We start from the raw sequence: 27,701 nt of genomic DNA, 5'->3' as shown, positions 1-27,701 counted from the left end.
TCTGGAATACCTTGCTAGCCGACTGTATATAGACAGACGTGGGTTTACTGGAGGTTTCCTGGCACGGTCCTATCTCAAGTTGTCATCTGTGTGACACATTAGGTCACTGATACTGATATGTTCCTCTCAGTTGTCTGAGACCCCCCTCAGTGCTGACAGGGACAGCACATAGAAATATAATATTATCACCCTGACAGGAACTGTTGATGAGGTGTGTAACATATTATAACATATTGGGGCGATGATTCCTATAATTTGTAATGCTAACATCTATAACATATGTACATCTGCCTAATCTGTTCACTGCAGTAAAGTAGATGTGATGATGCTGTCCATTCCAAACCTTCTCTCTCTCTCTCTCTCTCTCTCTCTCTCTCTCTCTCTCTCTCTCTCTCATCCACCCCTCCCCCCCTCTCTCTCTCTCTCTCTCTCACCCCCACCCCTCTCTCCCTCTCTCTCTCTCTCACCCCCACCCCTCTCTCTCTCTCTCTCTTTCACCCCCACCCCTCTCTCTCTCTCTCACCCCCACCCCTCTCTCTCTCTCTCTCTCTCTCTCTCACCCCCACCCCTCTCTCTCTCTCTCTCTCTCTCTCTCTCACCCCCACCCCTCTCTCTCTCTCTCACCCCCACCCCTCTCTCTCTCTCACCCCCACCCCTCTCTCTCTCTCTCTCTCACCCCCACCCCTCTCTCTCTCTCTCTCTCACCCCCACCCCTCTCTCTCTCTCTCTCACCCCCACCCCTCTCTCTCTCTCTCTCTCTCACCCCCACCCCTCTCTCTCTCTCTCACCCCCACCCCTCTCTCTCTCTCTCTCACCCCCACCCCTCTCTCTCTCTCTCTCTCTCTCACCCCCACCCCTCTCTCTCTCTCTCTCTCACCCCCACCCCTCCCTCTCTCTCTCTCTCTCTCTCCCCCCCCCTACCTCTCTCTCTCTCTCTCTCCCCATATCAGATGTTCTCCTGGCTCCCTCTAAATGGGCCCACATGCACTGGAGTGGTGACAGGGCCACCCTGACCCTCACACACCTGAACAAGGAGGATGAGGGTCTCTACACCCTCCGCATCACCACCAAGTCTGGCTACGAGACCTACGCAGCATACGTCTTCGTCAGAGGTGGGCGTGCCGATCTGACGGGTTTCACTGTGTATTTATTGACTAATTAGATGACTTAACACTAGAACAGCTGTGCCTCTCTCTCTCTCTCTCTCTCTGTTTCCACGGCCATGGCCGTCATGTTGTGTGTGGCATGTGATCAACAGTTGATCAAGGTCAAAGTCACACGCTCACACCTCCTCTGACACCAGATAACAGTGTAGTCATGGCCTGTGTGTGTGTGTGTGTGTGTGTGTGTGTGTGTGTGCGTGTGTGTATGTGTGTGTTTCTGCGTGCATGCGTGCGTTCGTGTGATGGAGTTAAGCCATTGCGGTCTCTGGTGAATTCCCTCCACACACACACACATGTCTAATTATGACACAGATAATCAACTCCTGTCCCACTCACTCCCTGACATGGTTTCATATAACGTGGAAAACATTTTCCATGCTGCAGCCAAAGTCTTCATATGTTTGCGGGGGTTAGTCAGGACAAAAGGGACCTGACCTTTTCTTTGTTATGTTATTCATACTCGTAGTCTGTGGGCATGATCAAAATAGGTCCTGCTCCGTCCATCCATGGTTCAGGGTCGCACGGCGAAGGAAAGGCCAGGTACAGTGGCTCAGCCAACGTATGCTAAGACACCGGGATAGCTAGCAGTCCAAGGCTATTCTCAGTGAGCTTCAAGTATGGAATGGGTTTTGGCTGTGAACAGAGAAGGGTAATGTAGGTCCTATTCTAGGAGAGACAATGGAGAAAGTTTGAGTTGTTGAGTTTCCTTATAAGTTGTTGAGTTTCCACAGAGCCTCTCTCTTTCTCTCTCTCTCCCTCTCTCTCTCTCTCTCTGTCACAGACACACACACACACAGGGAGCAGGACCACACACACACAAACACACACACACACACACACTGTACATATACATACACTGTACATATACATACGCTGTACATACAGTGTACCTCTCTCTCTCTCTGTTGAGTTTCCTTATAAGCCACAGAGCCTCTCTCTCTCTCCCTATAGTATCTCTCTCTGTCTCTGTCTCTGTCTCTGTCTCTCTCTCTCACACACACACACACACACACACACACACACACTGTACATATACACACACTGTACATACAGTGTGACATACAGTGCTCATGACACTGCGCTCATGTTTGTTTTTAAGCAACCTCTCTGCTGCAACAAACTTTATCTTCAAATTGTGTTCTGTCTCTTTAAGACTCACCTCTCTTATCCCCTTTCACTCAGGGGGCACGCTGAGGCTAATTCTGTCCCGTCCCCCCTCCCTGCCCAAGGCTGCTCTGGGGGGGTTGTGTTTAACTTAAAGACCAGGAGCATTCCTGCCTCTCAGCCTCGGAGCCACTGAGTTCAGCACAGTACACAATCCACCTCCAAACAACTAGACACAAAACATTTACATTTACATTTTTGGCATTTAGCAGACGCCTTATTCCAAAGCGACTTACAATCAATACATTTGAATACTAAGCATGTGAATCAGCAGTCCACCATTCGTTGCAGGAAGAGTACTCTAGCTCGGGCCGGGGGCCACTGATAGAAGGAAAAACCTTCTCCCTATTATCGCCTATACTACTGTATTATACCACACACCGTTTTTTATTAGAATTGTATTATTTCTAGATAGTACTGTAGGTCATTGTGTTTGTGAAAGAGAGAGAGGGGGAGACAGAGAGACAGAGAGAGAGAAGGAGAGAGAGAGAGAGAGAGAGAGAGAGAGAGAGAGAAGGAGAGAGAGAGAAGGAGAGAGAGAGAGAGAGAGAGAAGGAGAGAGAGAGAGAGAGAGCAAAAGTAGAAAGTCTTTGCATTGTGCAGGAGTACACTGCAAAAAGTCAGCTCTCAAAAACAAGGGGAAAAAGCAGGGGTAAAATAGGGGAAATATTACTTAAAATAAGCAAAATTATCTGCCAACAGAACAGGGAAATTTCAGTTGCCAAGATTTTTTAAAACAAGTAAAGGATATCTTAAAACTAGTGCAATCAGACAAAAAACAAGCCTATATTGCCTTAATTTAAGATATATCATCTTACTTAGATTTACTTTTTGCAGAGTATATCCAGTAGGTAATGTGTGTTTTCCCGTGTTGTCAGATTCTGATGGGGAGGTGGAGGGAGCCCCCGGCGCCCCCCTGGACGTACACTGCCAGGACGCCAACAAGGATTACGTCATCGTGACCTGGAAGCAGCCGGCCATCGACCGCGGCAGCTCCATCCTGGGATACTTCGTAGACAGGTCAGTCCCACCATCACTATATATATATATATATATATATATAACATGTCTGTCCCACCCTAGGAGTGTCCCTTAGTAGTGTCATTGGAGAGAAATCATTTACGCTTATCATGGCAGCCCAGCTGGATAATAGTAATTCCAGCAGTGATCTGGGGTGGTCCAGTGGTCTAGCACCACAGTCTACAGTGCACACATGTGTCCATGTCGGCATGGGTTTTAAAAATAAATAAATCTAAATATGAGTGGGACTGCCCCACTCAGAAAAAATAACTTTAAAAAAATAAATAATAATATTACTTCCCAGTAGCCTACTGCCTAATACCTCCATTCACTTCGCTGACAGCAGCATGAAAGTACCTGAAAGGAGTTCTGTGTTATTGAACGGGGGAGGACGTCACTCATTGGTGCTCCGCTCTCTCTCTTCTTGTGTTGTGTGTGTAGGTGTGAGGTCGGCACCACCCACTGGAGCCAGTGTAACGACACCCCGGTGAAGTTCGCCCGTTTCCCCGTGACGGGCCTGGTGGAGGGGCGGTCCTACACGTTCCGCGTGCGCGCCGTCAACAAGTCCGGCATGAGCCGCGCCTCCCGCTCCTCCGAGGCCGTGGCCGCCATGGACCCCGCCGACCGCGCCCGCATGAGAGGTGACACTGGCACTGTGAACAACACGCATGTGTGGGGCAGTGGTGTTCTAGTGGATCATAATCAGAATCAGAATCAGAAGACTTTTATTGCCATGACATGTAAACATGTTAGGAATTTGGATAGTCAGTTGGACTAGTGGTCAGAAGGTTGTGAGTTTAAATCCTGCCTGAAACGCCACCATTAGTGTGCCCTTAAATACTCTGTTACCCTCAGTTACTCCAGGGGGAATGTTCCTCTAATTGGTAAATGGTTTCGGATTAAAAAGGGCCTGCTAAATGGCAAATTCTATTCTATCCTAGTAATCCAGTATGTCTGTGCTGTCTGGTAACAGAGCCTTTCCTCCTCCCCTGGTTCCTAGGTACCTCTGCTCCCTGGACCGGCCAGATCATCGTCACTGAGGAGGAGCCCGTAGGTGTGTAGAACAGCTCATAAATCCATACAAACATGTATTAATAGTGGTTAATCGTGCCTGTAGCTTACCTTGAGGTATTTGGTAGAGAACGCTAACATCTAAACCCATTGATGGTTCATGTTTGGACGTTTCCAGAGGGTGTGGTTCCTGGTCAGCCCCGTGAGCTGGAGGTCACTGAGGCGACTAAGAACTACGTGGTGCTGAGCTGGATGCCCCCCGGAGAGAGAGGCCACGAGGGGATCATGTACTACGTGGAGAAGGTGACACAAACATTGCAATAATATTGGTATATTATTGGTAAATTGGTAATATTATTACATCACTTGCAAGTGCATTCATCTTATCAGCATTACCAACATGGTCCATATCGTTAGCCTCATAGCAAGTCATATTTCTTCCAAATTGAGATATCTGCCTGACTCTACTCTCCTAACACTGCTGATTCACTGTGCGTTATTGCCTCTATGACGTCAGCCTATCAGAATGCTTGCTACATTCCAAAATCACTATCTGCCCAAGTCATCTCTTTGACTTAGGTGTTTTTGACACTACATACAAAGATGGCTCGGCTGACCACAAGAGAAGCATGACTTCATTATGCTATGAGGCTAACGATATTACAACTCGTCTCATAGCAGTCACTCTACCAAGCTAATGGCATGTAAATGAGTCCGTCTTTTTCAGTTGCAAGCATTTTGTACACAGCACACAACAGCGCCACTGTTTATGTTGCTTCTTTTATCTTCGTCCCGGGGTAATTCTCTGAAAAGTAAACTTTCACCCGTCGACCCAGATGGGACTTGAACCCACAATCCCCAGCTCCGGAGGCTGGTGCCTTATCCATTAGGCCACTGGGCCTCCTCTATAAGCCTGCGTTTATATAGGGGTCTATACTAACAGTCATACAACATGGGCTTTAGAGCAGTGGTTCTCAAACCTCTCCTCGGGGACCCCTAGCCGCTCCACATATATGATCTGTTCCACCACCAGCACACCTGATTCAACTAATCAAATACAAAGTATGATTTGTACATGATAAGTTGAATCAGGTGTGCTGGTAGTAGAACAGATCAAATATGTGGAGTGGCTGGGGGTCCCTGAAGAGAGGTTTGAGAACCACTGCTTCAGAGGATTTGGAGCCCTACTAACTGTCTGTGTTGTGTCTCAGTGCGTGTCAGAGGATTTGAGCCCTACTCTAACTCTCTCTGTGTTGTGTCTCAGTGTGTGTCAGGCACAGACACCTGGCAGAGGGTGAACACAGAGATCCCAGTCAAGTCTCCTCGCTTCGCCCTGTTCGACCTGGCCGAGGGGAAGTCGTACAGCTTCCGCGTGCGCTGCTGCAACTCGGCCGGCGTCGGGGAGCCCTCGGACCCCACCGAGGCCACCACCGTCGGGGATAAGCTGGGTGAGAGGGAGTCACACACCTCTGACCCGTGTGAACGACACATGAATGTTCTTTCCTTTGTGTCCCGCTAACCTGGTCTCTCTTAAGCTTCCAGGAGTGACTTCTCAGTTATTATGATAAAAATGTATGGTTATGATGGATTATGATAAAAAAAAAATGTTTAAGTGATTTTAACTAACTGACACTGGCACTTAATCATTCCAAATAACATACAAATTACATGTTTTCATGTGAACCTGTTTTTTTCTGGTTAATATTTTTTATTGAATTTCACATAAAGACATGTACACAACAGGACATCAGAACAACTAGTGTCCGTGGGGACGGTTATTGTCCCAGATAAGAGTAGAAACTAGTTTTGGACTTCCCTATATGCAGTACATCGTCCATAAACAATAACAGAGCATGATGTTAACCTGTTTTTAAGGCGGAATGACGTCTTTAGTTCTTACTTTTTTTCATGTTGCATCCTACTTTAAATGTTTTGGGGGGGTTATGATAAGAAAAACAGACACGTTTGTGATCTTTACTAACTGATATGCACTTAATCGTTCCAAATAACATACTAACATACGTTTTCATGTGAACTTGTTTTTTTCTGGTTAATATTTTCTATTGAATTTCACATAGAGACATGTACACAACAGGACGTCAGAACAACTAGTGTCCGTGGGGACGGTTATTGTCCCAGATAAGAGTAGAAATATAGTATAAATAGTTTTGGACTTCCCTATATGCAGTACATCATCCATAAACAGTAACAGAGCATGATGTTAACCTGTTTTTAAGGAGGAATGACGTTTTTAGTTATTACTTTTTTTCATGTCGCATCCTACTTTAAAGATTTTTGGGGGGGGTTATGATAAAAACTGACAAGTTTAAGTGATCTTTACTAACTGACACTGGCACTTAATCATTCAAAATAACATACAACTACACTTTTATTTTATTTTATTAACTTAACCTTTATTTAACCAGGTAAGACAATTAAGAACAGATGTATATTTACAATGCCGACGTGGAACCTGTTTTCATGTGAAGCTGTTTTTGATTAAAAAAGAAAATCCTCCTTGTCCCCCAGACATCCCGTCCGCCCCGGGCCGTGTGGTCCCCACCAGGAACACGGACACGTCCGTGGTGGTGTCCTGGGAGGCGTCCCGCGAGGCCAAGGAGCTGACGGGGTACTACATCGAGGCCAGCGTGGTCGGCAGCGGCGTGTTCGAGCCCTGCAACAACAAGCCTGTGAAGTGCACCAGGTAGAACCATCTCTCCTCACTTCTCACTGACTGTTAAACAGATACTGCCCCTGTATGGACAACATGTGTATGACGCCTAAACGGACGGCTGTGGCGCAGGAGGTAGAGCCGGCGTCTAATGATCGCAAGGTTGGCAGATCGGCGGTTCGAGCCCTGGCTGGCCACATGTCGAAGTGTCCTTGGGCAAGACACTGAACCCCAAATTTGTCCCAATGAGCGGGCCGGCGCCTTGCATGGTAGCTTGCCGCCATTGGTGTGTAAATGGGTGAATGAGAGGCCGTTGTAAAGTGCTTTGGAATAAGGCGCTATAAGTCAGTCCATTTAAATGGTTAGCAGTGTACATTGGTCCTCTGTGGCTCGGTTGGTAGAGCATAGTGCTAACAACGCTTAGGTTGTGGGCTCGATTCCTGCTGGGACCATGTACACTGAAATGTACTGTGTATATACCGTACCTTGAATTAGCTGTCATGGTTGATGGTGAGGAGTTTCTTTTACTCAAGAGGGGTTTGCATGTTCCGTTTGTTGTGTGTGTGTGTGTGTGTGTGTGTGTGTGTGTGTGTGTGTGTGTGTGTGTGTGTGTGACAGGTTCATCTGCCACGGCCTGATGACAGGAGACAGCTACGTGTTCAGAGTGAAGGCCGTGAACGCCGCCGGGCTCAGCGAGTGTTGTCCGGAGTCTGAGGCCATAGAGGTGAAGGCTGCTATTGGTGAGTATGAGAGAGGAGGGTGTCAGGAGGGTGTCAGGAGGGTGTCAGGAGGGCGTCAGGGGGGTGTCAGGAGGGTGTCAGGAGGGCGTCAGGAGGGTGTCAGGAGGGTGTCAGGAGGGCGTCAGGAGGGTGTCAGGAGGGCGTCAGGGGGGTGTCAGGGTACAGGAGGAGAGTATGAGAGAGGGAGGGTGTCAGGGTACAGGAGGATAGCCTCAAACCTCTCCTCGGGGACCCCCAGCCGCTCCACATATCTGATCTGTTCCACCACCTGCACACCTGATTCAACTAATCAAGTACAAATCATAATTGCTTGCTGGTGGTGGAACAGATCAAATATGTGGAGCGGTGGCTGGGGGTCCCAGAGGAGAGGTTTGAGAACCACTGGCATAGAAGACTCTTTATTTGGTCATGTTTAGGGCCACATCTGACAAGTAATTTTTGTAATGTTTTGGATGTTTGAGATGTTTTTGTGTTGATTCAGTCAATTGTGGCCTAATCTAGGTGTAGGAGTCATTTCTGGCAGAGCGATCAGGGATGTTTAGCTCCAATAATGTGTGAGAACTGTGAATAGCCTGTAACCTGAATCATTTAATGACAGAACTATGCAGGTTTATGATCTTATATTATGTTATGTATCATTGTTGTATATCATTTTCTATTTCTGTCTATGGAGATGTCTTCAGTTCTGTGTACTATCAGCATTTTCGGCTCCTTCCACGTGTTGTCCCATGGTACCACTCTGTCACCCGTCACGGTCATCTGCACTGTAGTAACTGTTCAAGCCCCCCACCCTGTCCAGTCACTCCTCCTATCCCCCCCCCCCCTTCCCCAGCACTGTCTGAGGCAGGGTCAGGACTTGTAGACTTCCTCTAAATTGGGTCAGTGGTGATCCAACTCATTGGTTGTTACAAACCAGCCCACCTCGCGTTCCTCGTTCCTCTGTCACTCCCCCCACAACCCCCATCCCCCCTCCACCTGACATGGTCACCAGACGTGTCGGCCTCCCCCCACCTGCTGTTAAAGGTACCCCCCCACCACCACCACCACCTCCACCACCTCCACCACCTCCACCACCCTACCAGTACCCCTGATCTGCACTGTGAGTCTCCCTATAACATCCTTCTCATCTGGGTATACTGACCTGACAGTGGTCTTGCTCTGGGCGTTAGCTACTAGCTATTAGCTACTTCGATTAGCTTCTCAATGCAGTACTAGCCCATCACTATACCCTTACAAGCTAGTGGTACGAAGCTCATACTGTATATTAGTTTAGTCCTGACAGGAAGAATCGATTATAATTGTTATGTGTCCAGAGGCATAAACTGTGCACTGCATATTCATTTATTCTGAGTCAGAGGGATTCATTATGAATTTATTCATGGATGTTGAGAGTATAGTAGTATAGTTTTTAGCATAGCATTTAAGAGTAATATATAGTATATTTAGTGCATTTAATCTGAGTTATGAAATATGTGAGCCTAATACATAGTCTTGAGGGTCATTACAAGATTAATTAAACATGAATTAGTTGGAAATGGATTAGAATGCAAAACACATTATTCCACTGTAGCTCAGGTTGCCCGGAAATATCTGAAAACAGGTCGCATTTCCACTGCTCTTAACATCTGTGTCTGCATGTGTCTCCTCCTCCGTCCTGCACGCCTGGCAACAGCTGACCCCACAATGTCTGTCTGCAGTGTGACCAAGCAGGCGTTAGTCGCTGTGAGACTTCACTCAGCCACTGGCCAGCTCTGCTGAGCAGCATGAGTACATAGCACACTTAGTAACAATGTTAATGGATTTCTACCCTCACTCTTCACCGGCCATTACTGACAGGAAGCTTATCTAGGAAGCTATTCTGGGCTATTAGCTTTTAGCTAAAATTAGCTATGAAAATTAGCTAGTAGCTATATAGCTATTCAAGCTATCCAGACCAATTAGTATCCTGCGATATTATACAATCGAAGGTTAGCATAACACACGCACAGCATATCTTAGACACTGTGAACTAAAGAAAAAACGCAATATCATTTCACATAGGATATAGAATATCATAATATGTATATTTATCGCAATAAAGCTCAGTCATATATATGGCTAGTATCTCAGTGACGCGCAACGTGAGAACATTCACATTATCCACTTACGGTCTGTAGTCCATGTAGCTCATGTTAATGAAATCCACTGGCATTATTATTAAAGTATAGTGTGGTTTTTTTCACGAAAGATTGGCGCAAAGCCTGCACACACTTGCTTCCTTTTCACACGCTTGTGCTCTCTCTCTTTAACCCTCTTTAACGGCCTCTTGGTCTCTCTTTAACCCTTCTCTAACTGCCTCTTGCCTCCTCACCTCAGATGTCAATTGTTGGCCATCTTGTCTTCATTTCACACTCTTTGTCAGATGAAGACATTGTATTGTATTTGATATGTTATGCTGTTAAGGTTTTCTCTCTCTCTCTCTCTCTCTCTCTCTCTCTCTCTGTCTCTCTCTCTCTCTCTCTCTCTCTCTGTTTTCTCTTTTCTCTTACTCATTGAATGTTCTGACTGAGATTTGTGTGAAAAAGGTGCCATTTTGTGTGATTGTGTTTTTCTCTGTTTGAACTATGTAAAATGGCCTTTTTCTGCTTTTCTCTCGCTAACTCCTGTAGGGGGCGGTATTCCGTATGGTGTGTTGCCGGAGATGGGGCCGAGATGGGGGGGTAACGCGGGCGGACTAACCGAGCACAGGCCACACTGGGCGGGCACGCATGCGGCCGTCCAGTCCCCCCCTGACACAATGCTAAAGCTCAATGCTCAGACCGACTATACGCCTGGCGGCGCAGGGGCCAGGGCCAGGGCCGGAGGGGCAGGAGCCTCTGAGCCGATGCCCACAGGCAGTAGAGGCAAGGGGGGCAAGAGAGGCAGTGTGACCTGGGCCCCAGACCTGCTGGTCACAGATTCAGTCAAAGACTCGATGAGAGATGATTTGTTCTCAGACTCAGACCTGGTCTCAGATTCAGGCGTAGGCCCTGGTAAATGCTCTGTCCCGGTCAAGGACCAGGCTGTGTTGGCAGTAAGTAAGTCCTCTGTAGATGGTTCTGCCCAACGGGGGAGAGAGAGGCCCGGCGGCACAGACTCAGCAGGTGAGCACTCGGTCAGGGACGGAAATACAACTCAACCTCTCTTGATCTTATTCTTTGCCCTCAGGAAATGTCTACTTTTTTTTAAACATTGACCAATCAGAATTGTTTTCTTTTTTTTCTTTTTTAAACATTGACCTATCAGAATTGGGGTTTTTTTGTTATGTGTTTTTAACATTGACCTATCAGAATTGTTTTCTTTTTTTTCTTTTTTAAACATTGACCTATCAGAATTGTTCTCTTTTTGTTCTTTTTTAAACATTGACCTATCAGAATTGTTCTCTTTTTGTTCTTTTTTAAACATTGACCTATCAGAATTGTTTTTTTTTTGTTATGTGTTTTTAACATTGACCTATCAGAATTGTTTTCTTTTTTTTCTTTTTTAAACATTGACCTATCAGAATTGTTCTCTTTTTGTTCTTTTTTAAACATTGACCTATCAGAATTGTTCTCTTTTTGTTCTTTTTTAAACATTGACCTATCAGAATTGTTTTTTTTTTGTTATGTGTTTTTAACATTGACCTATCAGAATTGTTTTCCTTTTTTCTTTCTTTTTTTAAACATTGACCTATCAGAATTGTTTTCTTTTTTTTCTTTTTTAAACATTGACCTATCAGAATTGTTCTCTTTTTGTTCTTTTTTAAACATTGACCAATCAGAATTTTTTTCTTTTTTTTCTTTTTTAAACATTGACCTATCAGAATTGGTTTATTTTTTTTCTTTTTTAAACATTGACCTATCAGAATTGTTTTTTTTTTTCCTTTTTTAAACATTGACCAATCAGAATTGTTTTCTTTTTTTTCTTTTTTAAACATTGACCAATCAGAATTGTTTTCTTTTTTTTCTTTTTTAAACATTGACCTATCAGAATTGTTTTCTTTTTTTTCCCCCACACCATTCTCCTCTGGTGCTAAGAATGACAAATTAATTATTATAATTAAATTATAATATCCGTATACAAACCACCCTACGTTTGAGGTTATACTTTCAATTCACAGGTTATTAGCAAAAAACCTCATAGAATATAGCTGAAGTGTTCTACCTGTAAGCCTGGTTTTAAAAGGTAAGTTCCAGTAATGCAAAAGCTTTTCTCAGGTTTAACGGTTTAACTCAACACAACCCACAGGATTTCTGCTAGCCACCTCTACCACAGCGCTCTCTCACACACATGGGGGGGCAGGGGTGGGGTGGGGCGGGGACTGTTTTGGCCACCACGACTAAGGCCGACTCTTTAGAGACCCACCGGCACTCTGACAGCTCATAGCACATTAACACACAGGAGCACTGTGACACCGCTGGAGAGACAGCCAATGACAGCCCATCTGTGAAGTGGGTCAGCCAACCACAACAAGACATGGACACCACCTGTGACCCCAGACCTTTTTGGTGGTGTCCTCCCCTCTTCCCCATAATCCCTCCCACTCAGAACATTTGCCCAACCCCCCCCCCCCCTCCCCAAACCCCCTCCCCATGAGACCACCATGTACACGTGACCGTGTGTGTATGACAAGCCCATCTATCATGTAGGTTACAGTATCTACTAAGCTTCAAGCTCTCCTTCTCAGAGAGACCCCGCTGTAGACCAGCCACTGAAATCACACTGTACAGTGTATGTGTCCTCCTGTGGAAAATCATTCCATCCGATTCCAATCCTACCCAATCTAGGTCCCTTCAATTCGTTTCTACATTATTATTCTTCTGTGATGATTCAGTAGCTGGGCAAAGGTAACAGGTTGTAGGTTGTAGGTGCAGATATTGTATGTACAGTACAGACCTTCATAACGGTATTTTAAAGCAAGGGTAGTATGTGTAGTATGGGGTCTCGATACCATTATCCCCATATACACCCTTGACTATCCCTTACAGTACATCATGATGATCATGGTTACATGAATAATTAGCTCCAGCTTCAGAGAGCCTTGTAGAAAGTACAGGAAGTACAGGAAGTACAGGAAGTGTTTAAGCCAATTAGTACTATGCTCAATGCTGGCTGTAAGTCAAGAAAGGACTAGAAGATTAGTAATAGGACACTGAAGCTTACCAGAGAGCATTTTAGCTAGTTTATGAACCCTCAGACTCCCAATACTGTATACTAGTATCTCAATCTCACAATTGACACTGCTCGATGCTAACTGAGGCTAACCTCTGCTACACCCAGCGACCCCTGCTCCTCCCTACGGCATCAATGTTCTGGAGTGCGTGCGTGACGCCATGACGCTGGCCTGGAAGCAGCCCGCCTTCCTGGGCGGCGCTGACGTCACCGGCTACTTCGTGGACTACCGGGAGGTCAAGGCTGGAGTACCAGGGAAGTGGCACGAGGCCAACATCAGGTCTGTCAGCGACAGAGCCTACAGGGTGAGGCAGACATTTTGTTTTTGTAAATGATAATTTGTAATTGGTAGGACATCCATTTTGGGACTTTTTAATTAATGACTTAATGTTTATATATAGCCATTGGTTATTGAAGAATATAACTTTAATATAACTGTATTTTCCCCATCAGAACAATAACTGACAATATAAGCGTGTTTTACGTTTACACGTGTGTGTGGTAAACAATGTTATTGTAATTAAAAAAACACTGTAAAACTTTAAAACATGGTTAAAACAGTTTTAGATGTCATGGATTGGTCAGTGCATCCATAGCTCCTATCTATGAATTGAACATTTCTCCAGCCCCTTCCCTCAGCAGGGTTTGTCATCCATCTTGTCCATCAGTAGTTTGTGAGAAAGGCAGCAGGTCTCCTCCTCATGTCTGTTTCTGTCCCCTCAGGTGTCGGACCTGAAGGAGAAGATGCAGTACCAGTTCCAGGTGCGCGCTGCCAACATGGCGGGCGTGGGCATCCCGTCTCTGCCCAGCGAGACGCTGACATGTGAGGAGTGGACCATCGCCGTGCCAGGTGGGTGCTCCTCCCTCTAACATGCAAACACACGGACACACACACACACAAACCTGAGAGGAGCAAGCATGAGAACTGAACTGTTTCAAGGTTCAATGAATACATGAGCATACATAATACATTGGCCAAAACTCTACCGCCTGCGCCACAGCCGCCCCACCAAAAACCGACTCTGGTGGGACTCGAACCCACAACCTTTGAATTCCTACCACAGAGAAACCTAGAAGTCCAATGCGCTATCCATTGCGCTACAGAGCCCCAGGCCACATTTAGTCGATGGTTGTAAGCCACGATATGTCTGTGTGCTATGCTGCGGTGTCCCTGATGGCCTGTTTGTCTTCTCTGTATCCAGGCCCTCCCCATGACCTGCAGGTGTCAGAGGTGCGCAGCTCCTCTCTGGTGCTGCTGTGGAGGTCCCCTGTGTACCAGGGCCGTGACCCCATCAACGGGTACTACATCGACATAAAGGAGGCGGAGGCGGACGAGGAGATGTGGAGAGGCGTCAACGAGAAGGCTACCGACAAGAAGTACATGAAGGTCACGACTCTATCTCTCTACTCTCTACCCTAACCCTCTGTTAGTGATACTCAGTAAATGAGCCCACATTTAACACTAGAACAGCCATGGGTGTAAATCTTTTTTTATATCTTTGCACTCAATCAAATTTCAGGACCCTCCTTTCATGACTTTTCCTAGATATGTGCGTTCTACCACCCAGTATCCTTACATTTTCTAAATCACATCGGGATAAGCTAGTATGAAGCTATTTTGCATCTCTTTTATTACATCTCACTATACAAGTACATAAGAGCAAAATTCGTAACCTTCTGAATGATCGGTTCTTTAGTGTTCTGCTTTCGTGTGTGAGAGTGAGTTTGTATATCATGCATGAGTATCTATAATATCCTTTTTCCTTGCGTGAATTACAGATCAAGATCCTGAAGGAGGGGGAGACCTACGTGCTCCGTGTGCGTGCTCAGAACAAGGCCGGTGTAGGAAAGGCCTCCGTGCCCACAGAACCCGTCCTGGCCCAGACCAAACCAGGTAGGAACCCAATACCTCTGGATGCTGCCTGAGGGAAAGAGAGAGGGACGGAGAGTGAAGATTGCAATTTAATACAAAGCCCTATCATTTGCCTCGTAGCATAATTGCCTAAAAGTCATATTTTGGCCAAATTGAGATATCTTCCTAACTCTACTCTCCTAACACTGCTGATTCACTGTGCGTTATTGCCTCTATGACATCAGCCTATCAGAATGCTTGTTACATTCCAAAATCACTATCTGCCCAAGTCATCTCTTTGACATCATAGGCATTTTTGACACTACATACAAAGATGGCTCGGCTGACCACAAGTGAAGCATGACTTAGGCAATTATGCTATGAGGCTAACGATATAAAAAATAACTTCAGTACTTTTGCATATGTGTGTATTGAGTTTTACCACTCACATGTGAGTTGTGTTCTGGCCTCTCCAGGTAGTACAGAGATAGTTGTGTTCTGGCCTCTCCAGGTAGTACAGAGATAGTTGTGTTCTGGTCTCTCCAGGTAGTACAGAGATAGTTGTGGATGTCGATGACGACGGGGTGATCTCCATGAACTTCGCCTGCTCCAGCCTGACTGCGGACTCCAAGTTCGTGTGGTCCAAGAACTACGAGGAGATCACAGACGCCACTCGCCTCACTGTGGAAACCAAGGGGGAAAAGTAAGTGTGTGTGTGTTTTTGTGAGTTTTGTGACAAGAAGTTGTGGTTCTTTGACATGTGGTTTCTTGTTTGGAGGTAGCCTACAGTCTTAAACAGCTACTGTCTTTCCCCTCAGGTCAAAGGCCATCTTCAACACTCCCTCTGAGGATGACTTGGGGATCTACTCCTGCGCCGTCACCCACACTGACGGAGCTTCCTCTAGCTTCACCCTCTCAGAGGAGGGTGAGTGTCCCTGTGTGTCTGCAGCGCTTAGCCTACCTACTGTCACTATGGCCGCGTTCGTAAATTCACTCTGAGAGCGTCTGAGCGTCTATTTGACTGCCTCTATTATGACGTTGAACCCACTGTGTGCTCCGGTGAATTTGCGAACGCGGCTCTTGTGGTCAATATGGTAGTCTACTTGGAAGACTGGGAGAGTCAATGAAAGCTCCATAGCACCTGGCGTTATATCTTTGTATATATCTAATATATTTTGGCCATTTTTTAAAAATCTATTTCTGTATATTTTATGTATTTTATTATATTTATATCTGACGTTGTTTTTGCTCATCTCATTAATATTTTTCTGTTTATTTCCAGAGCTGAAGAAACTGCTGGAGATCAGCCATGACCACAAATTCCCCAGTGAGTAACTTATTATCACCCGTCATCACCCCCTCTTAATGTTCATGATGGATGAGTATGACATGAATGGATGAGTATGTGAGATGGATGGATGAGAGTGAGATGGATGGATGAGTATGAGATGGATGGATGAGTGAATTGACTTCTTCACCTCCCTGCCCCCTTATAATGATCCCTCTCTCTGAGTATCCTAAGGACCTACCGCCTAAGGAGTAGTACTGTATCTGTCCTCCTCACTCTCTTGCTCTTCACCCCCCCCCCCCCCTCTCATCTCTAGTCATCCCTCTGAAGACGGAGCTGGCTGTGGAGCTGCTGGAGAAGGGCAGGGTCCGCTTCTGGCTGCAGGCAGAGAAGATCTCAGCCAACGGGAAAGTGGAATATGTGTTCAACGACAACGTTGTCTCCCAGGGAGAGGTGAGAGAACACTGAGGGTAAATTGTGACGTTAGAATTATAAGGTTCTATCTCCATTGTTAGAATTATAAGGTTCTATCTCCATTGTTAGAATTATAAGGTTCTATCTCCCTTTTTGGTCAAAATTGAGTTTTTTTACATAATCTGATACATTAGGTGTTTATTAATGCCTGTGTGGTGTTATTTTTAAAATGTTGACATTTTTTTGTTAGAAATTCATAAAATACAAAGGTTCCATCTCACAAAACATAATGGAATGTAAAAACTTTGACGCTCAATATCTCTGAACTACCCTAAACGGAGATAGAACCTTATAATTCTAAGCTCACGAAATGGTAAATGGACTGACTTATATAGGACCTTATTCCAAAGCGCTTTACAACGGCCTCTCATTCACCCATTCACACACCAATGGCGGCAAGCTACCATGCAAGGTTGCCGGCCCGCTCATTGGGAGCAATTTGGGGTTAAGTGTCTTGCCCAAGGACACTTCAACATGTGGCCAGCCAGGGATCGAACCGCCGATCTGCCAATCTTGCGATCATAGACTCTACCTCCTGCGTTACAGCCACCAACAGGGGTACACTGTTGAGAATCGGCAGCCGGGGAGACTGATATAAAGAAATGTGCTGAGCTCCAAACTCAAAGGGATACAGTATATGCAGGTTTCCACTTGCTTATTTTAGGTAGAACCTAGTTAGTTACCTCTGTGACATACCAGAGCCACGTCCAGGGGGTGTACTTGTACATCAAGCCTCCTCACGCTACGGAAACAGGAGATAGGCTCCTGCCCTATGGGCCATTAGGCTGGCGAACCATCGGTTCTCAAGGCTACTTACTTACTTACCTGTGTCTTTTAGTAGGGGATAGAACACTAAGGGGATAAAACACAGACTCAAAGAGACTTTAGTCTGTTGTCATGTACTTGGTTAACTCTACTTAATAACTAGTGTGTATGTTTAATGCAAAGTCTCAGTAAATCTTTCCCAATGTAATTGAGTTATTTGTCTACCTTACACTGTGTGTACACGTCTGTGATGTCGTTCAGGTAACTTAAACGAGACTAAAAGTATCTGTGACTCTGTTCCCCTTCCAGAAATACAAGATGAACTTTGACAAGAACACAGGCGTGATAGAGATGATCATGGAGTCTCTCACCGTGGCGGACGAGGGCACCTTCACCTTCCAGCTGCAGGACGGGAAGGCCAAGAACCAGTCCAGCCTGGTGCTGATCGGAGACGGTAGGATACACTCAGTATATCACTATCTCTCCCTCTCTCCCTCCTGTCTGCTCCTCTCCTCCCAGCACGGTGCAGGTGTTAGCATGTTCCACTAGGGGGCAGCAAAAGCTTCATATTGAGTATTCGTGACGTTAGAATTATAAGGTTCTATCTCCATTTTTGTCAAAATTGAGTTTTGTACATAATCTGATCCATTAGGTGTTTATTAATGCCTGTGTGGTGATATTTTTAAAATGTTGACATTTTTAAGTTAGTAATTAATCAAATACAAAGGTTCCATCTCACAAAACCTAATGGAATGTAAAAACGTTGACGCTCAATATCTCTGAACTACCCTAAACGGAGATAGAACCTTATAAATCTAAGCTCACGTATTGACTATAATCAGGGGTGCACACAACTGGTGCGAAGTTTCCCACAGAAGTGGGGGGGAAAAACGTCAGATCACATATATAAACGGGTTATTTTGATAAAACCGGATACATTTTGTGAATATATATGGTTACTTTCTCGCCTGAAAACATATTAAAACTTCATAAAATGACATATTAACACTTGTAGAGCCAAATTACATATTTTAGCCAATGGCGGCCAACATTGAGGATTTAAAAACGGAGGGTTTTGCTTTGCTCGCTGATTGGCTAATGTGTTCTTAGTAACAACTAGTTATAATTTACACCACCCTAGGGTATGTATAAATATTTAGTAGTTACTAAGGTCTACGTCATAACTAGTGTGCTTGGTGCAACCCATTCAAGTTTAGTAGTGACTAAATCTTGATTTAGTAAATACTTACGCTATAACTAGGGTTAGTTTGTACTTAAGAAGTGGTGCAACCGAGTGGTCTAGCACCACAGTCTCCAGTGCATACATATGCCCATGTTGGCATGGGTTCCAATCCTGCCCATGCCCTGCTGACATGCCCTCTCTCCTTACTGTCCTGTCTGTCTTCACTCTCTCTATACTAGCCAATAAAATGGAAAATAGAGTTCTCCAAAAAATAACTTAATATAACATTGTGAGAGGTGGTTAATTATATTATAGATTAAAAATGCATTGCCTCATAAGTAGGGTTGCAGAATTCCCATAAATTTGGGAAACTTTCCGCTAAATTTCCAAAGTTTCCATAGGATTTTCCATATAAAATGAACAGAAAGTTTCCCAATCTTCGGGAATTTTGGAAACCCTATTCATAATCAAGCGTGTCTTTTCTCCTCCAGTGTTTAAGGAGCTTCAGAAGCAGTCCGAGTTCCAGAGGAAAGAGTGGCACAGGAAGCAAGGTGAGTCTTCCTTCTATAAGGAACACGTCTTATAACTAGACACTGGAGGGCATCCTTGCATTTGGATATAGCCTAGTGGTCGCATATCATAATAATAGTGATCGCAAAATGAATGTGTGAAAGCATTGTGTGATCACCCTCTCTCTACCGTGTTCTTCTCTTACGTACCTGTAGGTCCTCATTTCGTGGAGTATATGAGTTATGAAGTGACCCCTGAGTGCTGCGTCATCCTGAAATGCAAGGTGAGACTGAGGTTCCGGGGCCAGGGACCGGCCCAGGGGTAGATAGGTAGATAGTTAGATCCTTTTATTTAGTCAGGACAGTGCTCATTAATGAACAGTCACTTATACAGAGTATGGTGACAGTAAATATGCCGGATTTAGCTGTGAGCTAATTTGCATCCGTTGTCCTCATGACATAAAATCGTACAATAGATAAAAAATAAAAAAAGTATAATGGGCAACATCACAATAGAATACTACAGGACCATAGGGACATATGTGACCATAGGGACATACATTGGTGCAGTAGAAAATAAAATGCACAGGTTAGAAGTGCGAAATAAGACAGGAATTAAGGGAGGTGGAACCTGACAGGAAGAAGCTTTCCTCCCGAACTCCCCTCGGGCACCCCAACAACTAAACCATCTCTCTGTTCTGTCGTCCAACCGCAGGTGGGGAACATTAAGAAGGAGACCGTGGCCTTGTGGTACAAGGATGGCCGTGAGATCAAGGCGGACGAGCATCTCACCTTCACTGAGGGAGTGCTGAAACTGGAGATCGCTCAGGTGAGAAAGGAGGGAAACCCTGTATGGGTTGTTGACGGCACGTTGAGTGAAAATATTGTATAATGTTGTAGTAGTCCTATATGTGTTCTTCATTTGCATATACTGTATATGTGTGTATATGTGTGTGTCAGTATCACACATCTCTTCTCTATTGTTCATATATCCTAAATATATGCGTTCTTCACACATCACCGGCTTCCCACTGTCACCTTGTGTCTTCTGGCTACGAGATGGAGTAAGTCGTGTTTAAGGTGTTCTGGAGGGATCTTAAGGTGGTCTCCTAGGTGACCACGTGCACAGTTCACAGTTCACACCCCCGTCAAACATGACAGACATGAGTCAATCTGAAATGTATGTTGTGTGAATTCTGCCATATGATTTACAGTTAGCTTATCAACATTAGACTGATCTTGCTGAAGTCAACTCTATTTCACTCTACTACAACATTTAACACCACCTTATTTTGATCCGACTCACAGTTGACTCAATTTATTACCTCACATCTAATTAAACACTATCCTCAACATTTCCTCCTCTAACATCTCTCTCTTACATTCTATGCAGCATCTGTAATCTGTGTCGTGTCTATTCCCAGTAAACAAAGAGTCCAAAATACGTCCTCAGGGAAGCCGGAATGTGGGTTCAGATGACGTCTTTCTAGGACGTCCAGATGATGTCTTTCTAGGACGTCCAGATGACGTCTTTAAGACGATTCTGTTGTCCATAAGACGTCCTAGAAAGACGTCATCTGAACCCACATTCCGGCTTCCCTGAGGACGTCCTTTGGACTCTTTGTTGACTGGGTTTTAATCCTGTGAATCATTGTGAATTTCACCTCCTTTTCATACTATACTTGTCGTCTTCATAGTCCTCTCAATAAAGCCATGTTGTTCAAACCTCATCTTCATCCCAGTGTCCCTCACGTGTGTCAAAGTGGCATAGTGTTGTCCACGTGTTACTGTACCATGCGTACCTCAGTGAGTCGTGTGGCGTGTAGCGTGTAAACGTGTCACATGTTGTCCCGTTACAGCGTGACGCACCTGCGGCCTCTGGCAAAGCCGTGGCAGACGATGTGCTGCTCTGGAGAAGACTGAAAGTTGGGATCTGTTTTCTGTTGTCACATGATCATCATAAGTGATCCGATAAGCGATTTGTGAAAACATCTTTTTGAGAATGCTTACTCGCTTTTTGCGTCTGTCCTTTTCCGTGTCCTGCAGCATCCATAGCGGGGGAGAAAAGCTTTTGGCTTTTCCGTTGAATTAATTTACTTCTCCTCAACCTTTTTAAAAAATGGCGCCGATTGTTTGGTATGAGCTGTGTTCCTTGTACTGATTCCGTGAAATGACTCTCTTTTAGATCACGAAGAAGGATGCAGGTGTCTATGAGATTGTGCTGAAGGACGACAGAGGGAAGGACACATCCACGTTGAGTTTGATAGACCAAGGTAACTCATAAGCCCATATATTGTGTAGCCGACTACTGCACACTGACATCATACTTTGCTCAATTTAAACTGACAATGATACAATGACCCATTTCTGTTGTTTTCCAGGTTTCAAGGACTTGATGAATCAAGTGTTCAGTGTTATCGGTAAGAATGTCTCTCTTAGTGTTAGTTGCAGTCTTCCAACCGTCATCTTTTGTCAACACTCTCCCAACATTTGAACAGGCCCTCAAAACTCACCTCTTCAAGATTGCCTTCACCAGTTAACCCTCTCCCCCTCCCCCTCCCCTTCCCATGTGTCCCCAGCACTACCTTAATTAGGCCCCTATACTTTCTTTCTTTCTTTTTTTTCTATTATTACTACTCAATCTTTTCAACCTTCTCGTCTTTGAGTGTCTAGAAAATAGCTATATAAGTCTAATGTATTATTATTATTATTATTATTATTATTATTGTTGTCCTCTGTGTTTTTCCATTGTATGCTATCTCAAGATGTCCTCTGTGTCTCTCCTAGCCAACTCCTCCACGGCCCTGAAGATCCAGAGCACAGAGGAGGGCATCAGACTCTACTCCTTCGTCAGCTTCTACAACGACGAGCTCCATGTCACCTGGCACCACAAGTGTGTAGTCTACTTAACTTGCTCTGTGTGTGTGTGTGTGTGTGTGTGTCTCTCTCTTCCTATTAGGTGTGTGTGTGTCTCTCTTCCTATTAGGTGTGTGTCATCTATGACATGATGACATGTTACCTGTCAGTCAGCTGTGTGTCTCTGTGGTCATCTATGACATGATGACATGTTACCTGTCAGTCAGCTGTGTGTCTCTGTGGTCATCTATGACATGATGACGTGTTACCTGTCACTCAGCTGTGTGTCTCTGTGTGTCTCTGTGTTCAGGGACGCAGCCGTCGCCTTCACAGACCGTATCAAGTGCGGCGTGGTCGGGGAGCAGCTCTGGCTGCAGATCACAGAGCCCACGGAGAAGGACAAGGGCAAATACGCCATCGAGTTCTTCGACGGGAAGGGCGGCCTGCAGAGGACCGTGGAGCTGGCTGGCCAGGGTGAGATCTGTGTGTCTATCTTCAGGTTCAGGAGGTAGAGCCAGTGTGTAATGATCGCAAGGTTGGCGGATCGGCGGTTCGAGCCCCGGATGGCCACGTGTCGAAGTGTCCTTGGGCAAGACACTGAACCCCAAATTGCTCCCAATGAGTGGGCTGGTCGGTGCCTTGCATGGTAGCTTGCCGCCATTGGTGTGTGAATGTGTGTGTGAACGGGTGAATGAGAGGCCGTTGTAAAGCGCTTTGGTATAAGGCGTTATATAAGTCAGTCCATTTATCATCTACATAAGAAAATGTACTTTTCTACCTCCTGTATTTAGCTTTGATGCTATCTCCTTCTTTTGTGTTGCAGCATTTGAAGACGCCTATGCAGAATTCCAGAGACTCAAGTAAGTTACCCAGAATTAGAAGCTTTACACTCACTGTACAAACATTATATTATATTATATCTTTCCTTTGGTGCCAACTTTTCTAACACCTTACCAAGCCACATTCATTGCAGTATCAATGTGTTTTTACATATAAACAAAAAAAACATCTGTATTACTATTTTTATGATATTATTATTAGAGTCCTTTTTATTCTATGCATTTATACTATATAGTAGTCTATAGTTTAACTTGGGGTAAAGGGAAGTAGAAAATATGAAGCCTTAACTGTGTTAAGTGACATGTTTCCTGGTTCTAAACACATTGCGTTTACTTACTTGTATTAACTTGTTCTATATGTTAATTTTTTCCTTCCTGTCAGAGCGGCCGCCATTGCAGAGAGAAGTAAGTAAGACTACTTTTTTATGCAACAGGCAGTCTTAATTAGACTGCTCTAACCTGAGAATATCAGACTAGTCTAAGGCCCCAGGATGATGGGCTGCTACTGTACTTCACTAGGGGCTGACTTCAGTGAGCTCATTTCCTGGTTTGTTGTTTTCCAGACCGTGCTCGTGTGGCTGGAGGACTTCCTGATGTTGTCACCATACAGGAGGGCAAGGTAACCTGCCTCTGTCTGTCTGTCTGTCTGTCTGTCTCTCTCTGTCTCTCTGTCTGTCTGATTATTGTCCAATCCTGGCCTGGGTCTCTATGCACACTATGCAGGTGTGACACTGAATAACACTATGTGTGTGTGTGTGTGTGTGTGTGTGTGTGTGTGTGTTGTGTGTGTGTGTGTGCGTGCGTGTGGGTGTGTGATTCTGCCCGTCTCTCATCCCATCCCAGGCCCTGAACCTGACCTGTAACATCTCGGGCGACCCCGTGCCGGAGGTGACCTGGCTGAAGAACGAGAGGGAGATGGTGTCAGACGACCACTACATCCTGAAGTTCGAGGCGGGCAAGTTCGCCAGCTTCACCATCACCACGGTGAACACGCAGGACTCGGGCAAGTACACCATCCTGGTGAAGAACAAGTACGGCACGGAGAGCGCCGAATTCACCGTAAGTGTGTTCATCCACGACGAGTCAAGCGGCAAGAAAAAATAAGGGAGACCCCCATCGTAAATATGTATAAAAACAAAGAAAAACATAAAAGAAAAAAATAAGAAGAAAGACAGAAATTTACATAATGCCTGACAGTCTTGAGCATTTGTTAAGATGGTTTTTCGGTTAGTCTGTTTATCTATAGTTCTAAAAAAAAGGTGTACTATGTTAACTGTGAGCATGAAATGTCCAAAGATTCAAGAAAGAAACCCAAGAGTGGTTTTAGCATTTCATCATTCAGGATTCACATTTCTTAAAACCCAAACATTAACACAACATCAACATCAACTATAGGTTGACCATCCTGCATTGTAAGCCTGTAGTTGTGACACACGTTTATAGCCTCTCCTCCCAAACATTACAGTTATGTTTCTATCACTTAATTTCTCTGTGTTAAGTTCGGAAAAAGCCAGGTCGAGAAAGATATTTGTGCAATTTGAATGAATTAACTGCAACAGACTGTAAATGAACAAATGAACAAACTGTAACTGCAAGTTTTGACCACTCAATAGGTCAATTTTAATGAAAGGAATACGATGAAAGTCATTTGAGGTGTTGCCTCGAAATAAAGACAAACCAGAGTGAAGGCGAGACAGAGAATAGATGCTCTACCAGTGTGGACTAAGGAACATTTTACTGTAATGGAGAATTTGAATAGATTCTGTTGTTTTATGTTTGTTCCATTTCATTCACCATCACTGTGTTTTGTGATTATGATGTCAACTCCCCTGTCATTTAGTCAGGATTATGATGTCACACCACATGACTATGTAGAGATTATGATGTCACGTCAACTGTCACTTTGTAGTGATTATGATGTCACGTCCACTTGTCATTCAGTAGTGATTATGATATCATCTCCACTGTCACTACGCAGTGATTATGATGTCACACCCTCTGTCCCTGAGTAGTTTATTGCTTCACTTCCTCTGCCCCCTGTCATGTGACAAGGACTAATTAAAAAAGAGCATGTATTCCCTCATCTCCTCTCCTGTGTGGGTTCACTTGTGTCTTGTGTTCCCTGTATGACATCACAAACTCCTCACTCTTCCCTCCCCCTTCACTCTTCACTCTTCACTCTTCACTCTTCACTCTTCACTCTTCACTCTCCGGTCTCCTGTTCACCATCCACTCCTGTTCACCATCCACTCCTAGTCACACGTGTGATTCTGTCTGCAGCCCCTCATGTCTTTGAAGGCCATGAGGGATTCTTCTACCTATCAGCATGAAGACCTCCTCCCTTCTGTCTGAACCAGACCTGGGTCAAAACAGTATCTGTTTTTCTCTCTTACAATGACATTAGTTTGTGTGTTTGATGTACAGCCTTGACCCAGGTCTGGTCTGAACACACAGAAGCCACCCCCCCTGTCTTGAACTGAACTTTGTCCCTCAAAACATTCCACCAACTGCACCTATAGTACAGTATATGTCCACCACAACCTCCTCATGTCCACAACAACCTCCTCACCTTCCTCTGCCCTACATGTGTGTGAAAGGTAAGCACAAAACCCTAATCCTCAGTGTCAACCTCGGTCCATGCACCAATACATGTTGTCTCATCAAGAATTTACCCCCAGTTACGTGTCATAAACAGTTACGTGTCATCAACAGTAACGTGTCATAAAGTAACAGTGTCCCAAACGTAGGAAACTGACTGGAGCAGTCACCATGGCCCCAGCTGTCCAAAACCTTTAATCTGGATCAGAATGACTGCGATTCTTTTCTCTGATACCAGGATCAAGATCGTTCTGATCCTGGATCAGAGAAAAGAATCGGAATCAATCTGATCCAGATTAAAGGTTTTGAACAACTGGGCCCATATGACACACGTGATGACACACGTTTGTTTATGTATACACAGAAAGTTCTTAGAAAATCGTAGTCACGCCTTTATGTAAGGGAGAGCCCGTTTCATGGTGTTGGTGTGGGTGTGGGTGTGTGTGTATGTGTGAGTCAGAACTCCCATTTAGATTCATTGACCGGAAAAGATAGATGGCGGTAGACTAGGAGAATGTGGTTATAATGACATTAGAACAAACAAATGGTCAAGCCACCCGAACGTAATGCCTCTCACATACCTCCAACATGTGGAGGCCAGGGTGTGGGAAGCTTCACAGAGCAAAGCTAGCATAATGAACAATCTGACTAAAGAGTTCTCCAGGCTCCAGTCACTGCAGTGAGTAATGTGAGCTCTTCTGCGTTAGGCTATTGTTTGTCTATGTATAAAGATCTGCACTCTCGGCTTCCTGACTGAGTACGATTGGATTAGGTTAGATTGAACTTAATTGTTGTCGCAGAGTACCCTGTCAAAGAAACGTATTAAAGTAGTGGAGATGCCGGGGATTGAACCCGGGACCTCATACATGCGAAGCATGCGCTCTACCACTGAGCTACATCCCCCTTGGCTGTAGACAAAAGAGAGAGACTGAGTTTTTGTGTCATAGGGTCAAACATTAGAATTGAGGGCGTTTTTGCCATCCCTCATAAAATTGTTATGTAACATTTGATTTGGATAAATCATTATTATTATTATTATTATTATTATCTATTGAGTGATTCCAAAAGCCACCAGTCTTTCAATTACAGTTCATTTTCAAACATGACATACTGAAAAACAGTACTTGAGAAATCTATTATATCTTTGGGTAAGTAGCTGACATTACTTTGATTTACACAGAGAAAGATAGCTATTTTAAAAGGACAAATGTTGTGTGTTCGTTTGCATGTGTGTCTGTGTCTAACCACAAAATGTTCTCTGTCTGCCAGCTGATTACAACCGAGAACACAGGTAACTTGGGAGGGACGTCATATCTGACTGATTCCGAAGGGAACGTCCACTTTGGGCCTAACACGCCCCAGGAGAAGAAGAAGACAACAGTCACTGGAAAGAAGATGCAGAAGAGAAAGGGTGAGAAGTCATATCTCCACAACAGCACCACAGTGTGTCTCCACCATGGGGCATTTATATGGCAAAAAGAACACTTAGACAGAACACTTAGACAGAACACTCAGACAGACAGAACACTCAGACAGACAGAACACTCAGACAGACAGAACACTCAGACAGACAGACAGACAGACAGACAGACAGAACACTCAGACAGACAGAACACTCAGACAGAACACTCAGACAGACAGAACACTCAGACAGACAGACAGACAGACAGACAGACAGACAGACAGAACACCCAGACAGACAGACAGACAGAACACTCAGCAAAAACCATCATGTTGTTAATTATACCGTATTCAAAGAAGCCCAGTCAAACATGCTAAGAGTTCATTCCCTCCTCATCGCAACAAGCCATTGCTCTAAATTGAGGTTGAGTCATTGCGTGATGATAAAAAACGATGTTTCAAACATTTGACTCATGATGTTTCCTCAGACTCAGTCATGCTGACTCTACCTCCCATGGAAAAAGTGGAGGACAAAACAGAGAAGAAGACTGAGGAGAAAGTTGAGAAGAAAGAGGGGAAGAAAGTGGAGAAGGTGGAGAAGAAGGTGGAGGTGAAAGCTGATGCAGCGCCCAAAACCACCGAGAAGGCTAGCGAACAGGAAGGCCCTCAGCAACTCACAGCCTCACTGGAGGAGGTCACACCAGACAAGACCTCCACATCTGAGCCCCTGGCTGATACACCTCAGGCTGCTAAGGACACTCATGACAAAGAGGCCTCAGAAAAGGAGTAACAATCAGCTAGCTGATTACATTAGTGTAGGCCTAATCGTTCTGTTAGATGTGTTTGATGTGGGATTACAGTATGTTTTGATTGAGGAGTGACCTAGAGTATCACTGAGACCACAAGAATTAGGTTTCTTTCACCAAATATTGCAGTTCTCATCTCTTGTTTAAACTGGAATGCTTACAGCAAGGGACACAGTATTTTGTAAGCTAAAA

General features: G+C 44.7%; 2 protein-coding genes across 2 annotated transcripts in view; one reads left to right on the top strand and one right to left on the bottom strand.

Annotated features, from left to right (window-relative positions):
• Positions 1-23,808, top strand: part of myom1b (myomesin 1b) — a gene marked incomplete at both ends in the record, with an annotated part of 35,565 nt that extends 11,757 nt beyond the window's left edge. The window contains 28 exons of the mRNA XM_080544450.1: positions 951-1,112; positions 3,206-3,347; positions 3,789-3,988; positions 4,348-4,401; positions 4,537-4,661; positions 5,623-5,806; positions 6,888-7,062; positions 7,648-7,769; positions 13,047-13,243; positions 13,662-13,788; positions 14,141-14,325; positions 14,718-14,832; positions 15,337-15,493; positions 15,609-15,715; positions 16,073-16,117; positions 16,395-16,531; positions 17,627-17,771; positions 18,992-19,051; positions 19,226-19,293; positions 19,725-19,838; positions 21,195-21,282; positions 21,391-21,429; positions 21,797-21,902; positions 22,176-22,339; positions 22,689-22,725; positions 23,087-23,109; positions 23,268-23,323; positions 23,548-23,808. Of these exons, the coding sequence (XP_080400576.1) occupies positions 951-1,112; positions 3,206-3,347; positions 3,789-3,988; positions 4,348-4,401; positions 4,537-4,661; positions 5,623-5,806; positions 6,888-7,062; positions 7,648-7,769; positions 13,047-13,243; positions 13,662-13,788; positions 14,141-14,325; positions 14,718-14,832; positions 15,337-15,493; positions 15,609-15,715; positions 16,073-16,117; positions 16,395-16,531; positions 17,627-17,771; positions 18,992-19,051; positions 19,226-19,293; positions 19,725-19,838; positions 21,195-21,282; positions 21,391-21,429; positions 21,797-21,902; positions 22,176-22,339; positions 22,689-22,725; positions 23,087-23,109; positions 23,268-23,323; positions 23,548-23,808 (3,395 nt within the window). The remainder of the gene's footprint in view (positions 1-950; positions 1,113-3,205; positions 3,348-3,788; positions 3,989-4,347; positions 4,402-4,536; positions 4,662-5,622; positions 5,807-6,887; positions 7,063-7,647; positions 7,770-13,046; positions 13,244-13,661; positions 13,789-14,140; positions 14,326-14,717; positions 14,833-15,336; positions 15,494-15,608; positions 15,716-16,072; positions 16,118-16,394; positions 16,532-17,626; positions 17,772-18,991; positions 19,052-19,225; positions 19,294-19,724; positions 19,839-21,194; positions 21,283-21,390; positions 21,430-21,796; positions 21,903-22,175; positions 22,340-22,688; positions 22,726-23,086; positions 23,110-23,267; positions 23,324-23,547) is intronic.
• Positions 1-27,701, bottom strand: part of chmp5b (charged multivesicular body protein 5b) — a 495,962-nt gene that overhangs the window by 437,405 nt on the left and 30,856 nt on the right. The gene's annotated exons all lie outside the window — the stretch shown is intronic.

This window comes from Nansenia antarctica (assembly GCF_963989245.1).
Source record: "Nansenia antarctica genome assembly, chromosome: 13".
In the NCBI taxonomy this organism is placed as follows: domain Eukaryota; kingdom Metazoa; phylum Chordata; class Actinopteri; order Argentiniformes; family Microstomatidae; genus Nansenia; species Nansenia antarctica.
This window is presented reverse-complemented; position numbering and strand designations above follow the sequence as displayed.